Source organism: Mesoplodon mirus (assembly GCF_964341445.2).
Source record: "Mesoplodon mirus genome assembly, chromosome: 8".
NCBI classification, from domain to species: domain Eukaryota; kingdom Metazoa; phylum Chordata; class Mammalia; order Artiodactyla; family Ziphiidae; genus Mesoplodon; species Mesoplodon mirus.
This window is the reverse complement of record NC_138984.1, coordinates 19766314-19776888: the sequence shown is the minus strand read 5'-3', so window position 1 is coordinate 19776888 and position 10575 is coordinate 19766314. Positions and strand designations below refer to the sequence as shown.

Genomic DNA, 10575 nt, shown 5'->3' with positions numbered 1-10575 from the left:
CTGTTGTGGCCTCTCCCGTTGCGGAGCACAGGCTCCGGACGCGCAGGCTCAGCGGCCATGGCTCACGGGCCCAGCCGCTCTGCGGCATGTGGGATCTTCCCGGACCGGGGCACGAACCCGTGTCCCCTGCATCGGCAGGCGGACTCTCAACCACTGCGCCACCAGGGAAGCCCAGCCCTTGCCATGATGTTTTTAATTTGCCACTTAACGTCATTCTGAGTAGAGGAGTACTTAAAATCTTAATTATTAGCATGAATTATGCCATTCATGATATATCATGCAGTGCCACTTTTAAATGCAAATATAAGAACATTTAACTCATATGTGGGATCCCCGAAACTACATAACTCACGTTTCTTAGCATGTACGTGGATATGTGTTATGTTCTAACCAGAACGGTGGAAATGTGGCACCGAACTACCTCAGCTGTTTTTATTTCACTTCTTGATACGTGCACCTTCTACCGGCTCTCTCTGCTTTCAGCTTCCTGATGAGCGGGAAGGGCTGGAAGGAGAAGGACAGATTGGCTGCCTCTTTCCCTTTCCTTCCGGAGCAGCATCGTTTGCAGCATCAGTGGTGGGGTCATACAGGGAAGTAACATGATAAGAAAGGATGTGGTAGGGTTCCTTGATCATTTGTGTTTCTTAGAACACCATTGCCTTCTTGATGCATTTCAAGCAAATTCTAGTTTGAACCCAAAGTGTGGCTTACGGGCCAGCCAGTGCCCACCACCCCACCCTTTACTCAGTCATAGATGTACACTCACCTGTATTCACTTTGGGCCTTGAATTTCCGCACATAGAGGGTCCACCAGAGTTCTGTGCTCACGGCCATCGCGAACACGGTGTGTGAGGGGCAGCGGGGACGGAGCAGACATATGTCGTGATGTTCTGTGTATCACCTCTGCTCGCATGCACGTTCCATTGTCCCATCAGACTTCACTTACAAGACACAAGTTCAAAGAGAAAATCATTAAGAGTTTCAAGATGGCAACAGCAGAGCATCATACCAAGTGCGGGGCCTTATGTGACTGCCGGCTCGCACACCTGTGAAGCCAGCCCTGCGTGGTGGCATCCTGTATTTGGGGGACTCTGTCACTCACAAGTCCCCTCTGTTCCTCATGCCCCCTTTGCACTGTGTAGCCTGGGATGGCCTGGAATGGGGGCAGGTGGAGGGAGGGAGTGTGGTCAGCTCATCCAGCCTCACCACTGCCTGCTTCCTCCACCAAACAGCCAAACAGAACCTTCTACACTTTCCCTAAGTCAACCCTGCTGTCTGCTGCCTCTGGGCCTTGGCCTATTGTTTCCTCTACCCCAGTTGTTCTCAGAGTTGTGGTCCCTGGGTCAGCCGCATCAGCATCAGCTGGAGCTTGTTAGAAATGCAAATTCCCGGGCTCCACCGCAGACTGGCTGAGTCTCAAATACTGGGATGGGGCCCAAGAATCTGGTCTTCAGCAAGCCCCGGGCATGACTGCGACACACCGCTGCTCTTCCTGAAATACTGTTCCCACATCATTGCAGCTTCCTAACTCCTACACCCCTTTCACTGAATAAACCCCTCACCCTCGGTTCTCTTCTATGGATTCCTCAGCTCACATCTTGCCTGGTGAGCTTGGGGGTGCTTCTGTCTCATTCTCCATCTTGTCCTGAGTACTGAGCAGGGCAAACAGTCAGCACACGGTAAGCGACGGTGGAGTTGCATTGACTCAGGGGGTGACTGAGGGAGTGGAGACGTGGGACCTGGGCTTCACGGAGGGTCTGGGCTCAAGGGGCAGGGCTGAGCACAGACGTCCCGTCCTGCAGGTACAGCCTGTACACCCGCACCTGGCTCGGGTACCTCTTCTACCGCCAGCAGCTGCGCAGGGCTCGGAATCGCTACCCCAAAGGCCACTCCAGAACCCAGCCCCGCCTCTTCAATGGTGAGCTCTGGCCACGCCGGGCCAGCATCGCCCCAAGCCATGGCCACCCTCCCAGCCTACTCCCCATCTCATACCCCCGACTGCTGGGCTCCCCGCCCCATCACCCTGCCCATAGCCCATCTTTGTTCCCCAGGAGTCAAGGTGCTTCCTATCCCCGTCCTCTCAGACAACTACAGCTACCTCATCATCGACACCCAGGCCCGGCTGGCTGTGGCTGTGGACCCTTCAGACCCTCAGGCCGTACAGGTGAGGGGAGGATGGGGTCAGGGGTACCTGGGGTCACCTTGAGGACTGGCAGCTTCTCCTTGCTAGAGAGAGGCTGACCCTGCCCTCTGCCAATGGGATGTGCCCCCCTCCATGTGCACTCACACACAGACCCTGACACACATGTGCACAAAGAGACCCCCACAAATACACCATGGGGAGCGGCTCAGTGTCAGGGCATGGCCGGGGGAAAGGGGGAGGGCAGCAGTGGGGGAATCAGAGCCAGAGGGCAAGTGGTGCTGACCCGGGACTGTGGGTCTAGGGAGTTTCCTTCTGCCTCTCACTCTCTGTGGCCCCCTTTCTGACCCTCGCTCTTCTCTCCTCGCCTCTGTCTGTCGTGTCTGGGTGTCTTTATCATTCCCTCTTGTTACTTATTGATCTGTGTGTGCGTGTGTCTGTGTGTCTACCCTCTCCACGAATCTCCCTCTTGCCTGTGCCCAGGCTGGGGCTCAGCTGCCCCCCTTTACCTGGCCCTCTCTTCCCCACCCCCTTCTCGTTCCCTGGCTTCATCGCCTCCTTCTCCCTCATCTCTCCCTGCTCGCCTCTCCTCTCCTCTCTCCTCTCCACCCAGCACCCACGCCCCTGTTTCCCTCTGCATCCTGTTCCTCAGTCTCACTGCCCCCTCTCTCCCCTAGGCTTCCATTGAAAAGGAGGGCGTTAACTTGGTTGCCATTCTCTGCACCCACAAGCACTGGTAAGGGGCTGAGGTGGGAGGTCTGGGCGCAGATCATCTTCCCTGGCTGGCCCCTGCCCCGGCTGGGCTTGCCAGGACTGGGTCCCGTGAGAACAGGCTGGGCTGAGAGTCAAGAAGTCAGGATGGGTGGACACCATCCTCATGAAGTCACTGGCGCACCAGCAGAGGGGGAGGGGGAGGGGCGGGTCTCCTACTGCTCTACTTATCAGGCTTCTGAAGCGCCAGAGGAGGGCAGGGCAGGCATTTACCTTCCATTCCGTGTGGGCGTGTGTGCCGGGCATGGGCAAACCTCGTGATCTCTTCCATCAAGGAGGTTATAGTCCAACAGGGGAGACAGCCCTGTATGAAAGTGTACAACGACGACAAGCAATAACAACCGTGACAGTTGGCACAGGGTACAGGGGCAGGGGCACCAGGGAGGGTGTGATCGGATCCACTTGGAGGAATTAGAGGCCGATGACCCTGGAGCTGAGAGTCCAGAAGATCAGTTGGCATGAGTTGGTGATGAGGGGAGGGGTGGCAAGTTGTTGGGACAACATTCTGAGCAGGGGGACAGCTTGAACTAAGGCCAGAAGAGGTGTGGACAGCTAGGTTCAGTCCAGAAGCCAGGAGTCCCAGGGCGCAGAGGCCTGGAGATGCTTGGGGAAGAAGGAGGCAGGAGGCCCAGTACAGTTGCCCCTTAAAGGCCCTGCCTGTCTGTGCCATCCTACAGGGATCACAGTGGAGGGAACCGTGACCTCAGCCGGCGGCACCAGGACTGTCGGGTGTATGGGAGCCCTCAGGACGGCATCCCCCACCTCACCCAGTAAGTCCCTGACCCAGGGATGGGATGGCCCTTGTGGGCCCTTCCCCTCACCCCCCATCCTCTAGTCACATGTTTCAGGGGTATCAGCAGGTGGATCTTTGCTGATGCCCTTCCTGGCCCTTAGAGAGTAGATCACAGCCCATCTGAAGACTGCCACTGCCCATCCCCCAACCGATGCAGCCATAGTCCCCAAAAGAGGAAGCAGGAGGGCTTGGATCTGAAGTCCTGGGCACTGGGGGTGCCTTCTCTCTCTGGTGGGGAAGCCCCCCTCCTGTACATCACCCATTCCCTTGGGCCTGGGCAGGGCGGGGGAGGGAGGATCAGCATGGCACAAGCTCTAGAGCCTTCTCTCCACTCTTGCCTCGCTTCTCAGTCCCCTGTGTCATCAAGATGTGGTTAGTGTGGGACGGCTTCAGATCCAGGCTCTGGCCACCCCTGGCCACACACAAGGCCATCTGGTCTACCTGCTGGATGGGGAGCCCTATAAGGGTCCCTCCTGCCTCTTCTCAGGGGACCTGCTCTTCCTCTCTGGCTGTGGTGAGTCCCCCAAAAGGGAAGAGGGAGGAGGGGGGACAAGAGGGAGGGAGAGAGGCCAGAGCAGGGGCCCAAGGACAGCCACATCTCCACGCAATGCATGAAAACATTGGTTTCAGTACACATGTTGCCTCGGCAGTTACTCCCACCTTTGTTACCTCGATTTTTCTTTTATATCCTCACGACTTCCCGCAGGGGATGGACAGAGTGAGACGATGCCTGTAACTGAGTAGAGACCTCGAAGGGCGTTTGTTTCCACTGGGTGGAGCCTGGTTCTCTGATACAGTGACTGGCAAGACTAGTTACAAAAACTTGAGAACCCCTGAGTGAGAGGGTGATCCTGTGGGTGGGAGGATCACAGGTCCAAGGTGCATGGAGTCCCAAAGACAGCACAGGCAAAGAAAGAAGTGCTCTGTGGAAAAGAGCAGCCCTATATCAAGTGGGCTTGGAGCCGTAGAACTCAGCCTGAAGGTTCTGCAGCCCCCTCTATCCACATGTCAATATGTGCAACGGAGGCCTTCAAGTGGGCTCGGTTGCGGTTGAATATTTGGGCCCAGCTCCCAGAGGGAGGGACGGCATAGATGCCAGGGAAGTGGGCATGGCAGGGGCACGGCTGAAGGCTGGTGGCCAGCCCCAGCTGTACAAGCTGGTCCCCACCCTTTTCATGTACCTTACCGTGCTGTGTGGTTCTTGTACCTTACACATACCTTCTGACCCTACCAGGACGGACCTTTGAGGGCACCGCAGAGACCATGCTGAGCTCACTGGACACCGTGCTGGGGCTGGGGGACGACACTCTGCTGTGGCCTGGTGAGGTGCCCCTCCCTCTCCTCCTAGCCCCTCACACCCCCAGAGTCCCAGCCGACTCAGCTCCTGGCCCAGAGGGGATACAGCTCCACCTCTGGTGGCTCCTGGGAGCCAACTCTAGCAGTGGGGGCAGAGCTCCCTTCTGTTTGCAGAACTGGCTCTGTAAGGCCTCTGCTTCCCTGGCAACCAGCCCACAGTCTCTTGGGAGCCCTGTAGGCCCCAGAGCATCCCTGGGAGATGGCTGATTTTTCATAGCCAAAGCCTAGAACAGAAAATTGCCTTTGCTTAATGAGCAAAGAGGGGCCTTAAATCCACTCTGCATGGATCATTGCCTGCATCCATCATCCACACACTGCACATCCATCATCCATATGCACGTACATGGAATATCCATCCATCCATACGTACGTGCATGTGTACATTGCATATCCATAGTTTCTAAAACACATTTACTCATATCTCAGTTAATCCTCAGAACATACATGCATCCATTCATTCATTCAACAAATACTTTATTGAGCACCTAACGTGTACCAGGCCCTGTTCCAGGCACCAGGAACACATGATTTTATAGTGGCATTATTATTTTCCCCACTTGCCAAAGGAGAACATTGTGGCTCAGAGAAGTGCCATGACTTGACTGAGGTCGCACAGCTGGGCAGAGCCAGACGGGCTAGAATGCAGGTGTTCTGGCTCCAGGTCTGGTGGTTTTCCCCCCTGAACTTCGGCCTCTTCACTCGTGGCTGACTTGTGCCCACATTTAGAGAAACAGCTCCATGTGGTCGGGGCTTTTCTGGAAGCGTTGCCCCTCCTCCCCAGTCGTCAGGTACCCATAGGCCTGCGGGTGGGGAGGACTTTTTCTGACCGTACCACCCATCTCACTCTGCCCTGTGTCTTGGCCCCCATGGCCATCCCTAGGCCACGAGTACGCGGAGGAGAACCTGGGCTTTGCAGGCGTGGTGGAGCCCGAGAACCTGGCCCGGGAGAGGAAGATGCAGTGGGTGCAGAGGCAGCGGATGGAACGCAGGAGCACGGTGCGGGGCTTGGGGTCCAGGAGGGGCCGAGGGCGCTCCTGAGAGAGGTCTCATCCCTGCGGGCCCTGCAGGGCCCTCTCCAGAGCTCTGACATAGTTGGCACAAGGGCCTTCCAGTGAGAACTTCTGGACCGTGGGAGGGGGCGGTGCGGGGGGTCTTCCCTTGTTGGGTCTATTTTCCAGATTCTCCCCACCAAACCCGGGTGCCTCTCCCCCCACAGTGCCCGTCCACCCTGGGAGAGGAGCGCTCCTATAACCCGTTTCTGAGGACGCACTGCCTGGTGCTGCAGGAGGCTCTGGGGCCAGGCCCAGGCCCCACGGGAGACAATGGCTACTCCCGGGCCCAGCTCCTGGAGAAGCTCCGCCAGCTGAAGGACGTGCACAAGAGCAAGTGACCCCACCGCAGCCCAGCCCAGCCCCCACCACCCCGTGGTGGGGAAGCCACCCATCATGGCCCACACCACACCTTCCCTCTCACTGCTTCCACCACCACCTCCGTCAAGCCGGCACCACTCCCCGACCCGGGTCAGGGGGAGAGGAGGGACAAGGCAGTGAGACCCTGAGACCGAGAGGAAGGGGGCTGACAGAAGGCTTGGAGACTCCGTGGGGTGAGGCTGAGTGATCGAGGGCAGAGCTATTCGGGAGCCTCCCCTCCTCCCTTCCCCTGCTCCTGTGACGGCGGTGAGGCTGAAGAGGCCTCACCCTCACTGTAGCCTCTGAACTCAGGGCAGCAGGAGCCATGAACAGGTTGAGTCCATGTTCCCCCTCCTCCCATCCAGGGTAGGGAAAGAAACTCACTCCCTCAAAGTGGCCTGAGGTGTGGTGCCTTGGAAAAGTGGTCACTCAGAGGGGCACCTGGGCTCTGGTTTACTGAGAGTCTGCCCCTCCTCCCCCAGCCTCCCTGCTCCGCCTCCACCCGGCCCCCATGAAGCCATTTTTCATTTCTGAGAAAGAGGAAAGGGCTGGAAGCCTGGCTGTGGACAATCTCTGCCTCTGTGACTCCCCTACTGCCTGGGAGGTGGAGGATCCTGGTTGCCAAGGAAACTTGACCTCAGGCTGAGGAGACACCAGGAGGCTGGGATTGCAGCCCCACAGACTTGTAGGTCACACATGCTCCCTGCACAGCTGGCCTGGTCCTGCCCGCTGGCCTCTGCCCCTGCCCTGGGCCAACAGGGCCCCTCCTCCCCAGGGGACCAGAGAGCCATCGTCCACCAGGGCCACTCTGGTTTTCTCATTATGGCCTGTATTCTGAGGAACTCCTGCTTTATCCTCAACCCTTTCCTCTTTTAGTTAGTAAAGCCATTCATCTTGCCCTTTGCAGTTGGCCAAAGACATTCCCAGGTCATTTCTCACTTGGCCCCTGGCCCCATCATGGTGGGAGCAGGGGATCTGCGCAGCAGAGAGCAGAAATCAGACGTCCGGGGGCGGAGAGCTCTCAAATGAGTGGCAGCTTCCAGGACCCCAAGCCTGGGCCCTTGCCCTCTGTTCAGCCCTCCCTCAGTTCAGCTCCTCCTCTGGCCTGGGGTCCAGTCCCTTTGGGGCTGCAGTGAGGACTCCGATGGTCCTCAAGCGGGCGTAACTTGGGTCAGCCAGGAGCCTTCTCTTCCTGGGTGGAAGCCTTCCTTCCCTCGGGCTCTGCTCTCCTCTGGGATGTCTCCTGCTCTCAGTTTCTCCTCATCATCCTGCCTCTGCCTTCCTCTCCCACCACAGCCTCTGGAACCAACTTCAGCAATACCGCCAGAATAGAGCTCCCCGCCCCTCAAAACATGCAGTTCACGCCTCTGTGCCTTCGCTCGTGCTGTTTCTTCAGAATGGAAGGCTATTACCCTGCTCCTCCTGCCTTGTCTGCCTGGCAAACACCTATTCGTCTCTCACAATCCCTCTCAAAGGCCCCCTCCTCCAGGAAGACCACCCCCATGCCCCTCCCCCTCCAGGCTACCTCTCCTCTTTGTAAATGCTTCTTCGGTTGTGGCATTTATCATACTGTATTTTAGTTGTTTACATGTTTGTCTCCCCTTCTAGACTGTGAACCTTTCAGGGCATGGACTGTATCTTATGCATCTCTGTATTTCTGCGCCTAGCACGGTGCCTGGCACACAGTAGGCGCTCAATAAATGTTGAATGAATGAATGATTTAACCGAGGCTTGATCCCTCAGTGGTCTTATCTTTATTGCTTGTTCCATTTTCCTGTCTGGGTTACAGTTCTTGCTTACTTGGAGTGACTGCTCTTCCAGAGCTTTGGGCAGAAACGGTGCTCTAAATATACTCTTCCATGGCTCGTGAGCATTTGTCCAGGGTTTACAATTTGCCTACCTCGGTGTTTTCCAGAGCTTGAGATGAACAGGAGTACCGCTGGCCACAGGAGAGAGAGCTTTACCTGGTCACCGCACAGCAGTGAATGTGCTTCAACGGCAAGGCCTTGGTGCTGGCCTCTCTTTAACGCCTGTCTAACTAACAGCCAGACTCCAGGTCGGCAGTCTAGGGCAACTATCTTGAGTTAAAGTTTAACAACATCATTTTGTGTTCATTGTGTTTATCTTTGGGGTCAATATTTTTGACAAGCGACACCAGTTTTCAATTCATGAAAGTGATTAAAGGTACAGGCATATCTCCTTTTACTGTACTCTGCTTTACTGTGTTTTGCAGATATTAGGTTTTTTACAAATTGAAGGTTTGTGGCAACCCTGCATTGTCAGATGATGATTAGCATTTTTTTAGCAATAAAATACTTTTAATTGAGGTATGTACATTTTTTTTTTAGACATAATGCTGCTGCACACTTAATAGACTACAGTATAGTGTAACAAAGCTCTTATAGGCACTGGGAAAAAATTTTTTTGTGTGACTCCCTTCATTGCAGTATTTGCTTTATTACGATGGTCTGGAACCGAACCTGAAATATCTCCAAAGTGTGCTTGCATTTATTGAAATAGGAAAATACAAAGTAAAGGTGACACTTGGCTATGGCAGAATCCTTTTTTTATATTTATTTATTTATTTGGCTGCGTTGGGTCTTAGTGGCCGCAGGCAGGCTCTCTAGTTGTGGCACTCAGGCTCCAGAGTGCGAGGGCTCTCTTGTTGAGGTGCCCAAGCTCAACAGTTGTGGCGCATGGGCTTAGTTGCCCCGTGGCATGTGGGATCTTAGTTCCCTGACCAGGGATCGAACCCACGTACCCTGCATTGGAAGGCGGATTCTTAAACACTGGACCACCAGGGAGGTCCTTATGGCAGAATTCTTAAAGGTGGCCTTGGTGTGGCTGAAGACTGGGAAGCACTGGCTTAGCTCCACATTTCCTGGGGCCACCCCTGGCCACAGCTCAGCCTCTCCTCTTGGCACCCCTCACCCCAAGCCAAGGACCTTGGCACTGGTCCTCACTATCCTGGCTCAGGGCTGCACCTGGGGTGGGGGTGAGGGAAGGAGCCGTGGGCCTCACCTTCCTGAAAAAGGGCAGTCTCTGTGCTCTGTCATTGTCTCTTGACTGGGCAAGCCCCAGGGCCAGGTCACTCTGGGTATGCCCAGCTTCAAGGGACAATTGGTAACGGTTCTCTAGGGCTTGGTGAAGCATTTTCCCAAGGCCTTGGCTGATCCTCCCACTGGAGCAGCTGTCCTGAAAAATGGCACATATTTCTCCTGGAGCCAGCACTGACCAGCAATAACCGGGACACCTATTCTTTGCAGAACAGCAGGAGTGACAACTGGCCTTAGAGACCTGGGTTCCAGTCCCAGCTCTGTTACTCAACATCCAAGGACCTTGGGCAAGTAACTTCCCGGACCTCAGTTTCTTCACCTTCCAGTGGAGATGACAACCTTGAATGAGACATAACCCTCTCAAGTGCAAGTGACAAACACGCAACTGAAAGGGGCTTAAACCAAAAGGGAAATTTATCAGGTCATGAAATTGAGAAGTGTAGGATTATGTCATGGTGATTTCAGGCATGAATGGATCCAGGGATTCAGAGGCATCTTCATCATTCAGCTCTGCTTTCTTCCATAGTGATATCGCTCTCTGTCAGTCTTTCTCCCCGTAATGGAAAGATGGTCTCTAGAAGTTCCAGGTTTATGGGTTACTAGTTCATCAAACATAGCAGAACCTCTAATAGCCCCAGGGATTGAGTTTCATTGGTTCAGCTTGGATTATGTGCCCAATGCTGAACCAATCATAGGAGTTAGGGGAATGGGCTTCTCTGACTGGCCAGGTTAGGTCACGTGACCACACCTGGAAAGGCAGTGTCAGACCCAACTGAAACACAGTGCACCGAGAGTGGGGAAAGTGTCCCCCAGAGGAATAGGGAGGCTGATACCAGAAATGATGCAAGGCAGCAAACTCGTAAACTTTCACCACCAAGGCCACTTATTTGGAGGCTATTAGAAGAGTTAGACGAGAAAGGCATATGAAGTCACTTTGGAAAATGCTACATGTGATTTCTGGTGTCATAATTCATTATAGAGAAGAAATGGAGGTACACACATGGCCTCAAAGGTGTTTGAATAATACGTAGCTTAAAAAATAACCTGGGG

At 54.9% G+C, this 10575-nt stretch overlaps 1 protein-coding gene across 3 annotated transcripts in view; it reads left to right on the top strand.

Moving 5' to 3' along the window:
• Positions 1-8193, top strand: part of PNKD (PNKD metallo-beta-lactamase domain containing) — a 20297-nt gene extending 12104 nt beyond the window's left edge. For 2 of the 3 annotated variants that reach the window (XM_082630216.1, XM_082630218.1), the window contains exons 2-9: positions 1803-1918; positions 2052-2164; positions 2818-2876; positions 3589-3681; positions 4055-4218; positions 4939-5025; positions 5941-6056; positions 6277-8193. In XM_082630216.1, coding sequence (XP_082486342.1) covers positions 1803-1918; positions 2052-2164; positions 2818-2876; positions 3589-3681; positions 4055-4218; positions 4939-5025; positions 5941-6056; positions 6277-6450 — 922 coding nt within the window. In that variant the 3' untranslated portion in view covers positions 6451-8193. Of the gene's footprint in view, positions 1-483; positions 577-1802; positions 1919-2051; positions 2165-2817; positions 2877-3588; positions 3682-4054; positions 4219-4938; positions 5026-5940; positions 6057-6276 lie in introns of all 3 variants that reach the window. The other variant, XM_082630217.1, reaches the window with a different exon arrangement.
• The last annotated feature ends 2382 nt before the right edge of the window (positions 8194-10575 follow it).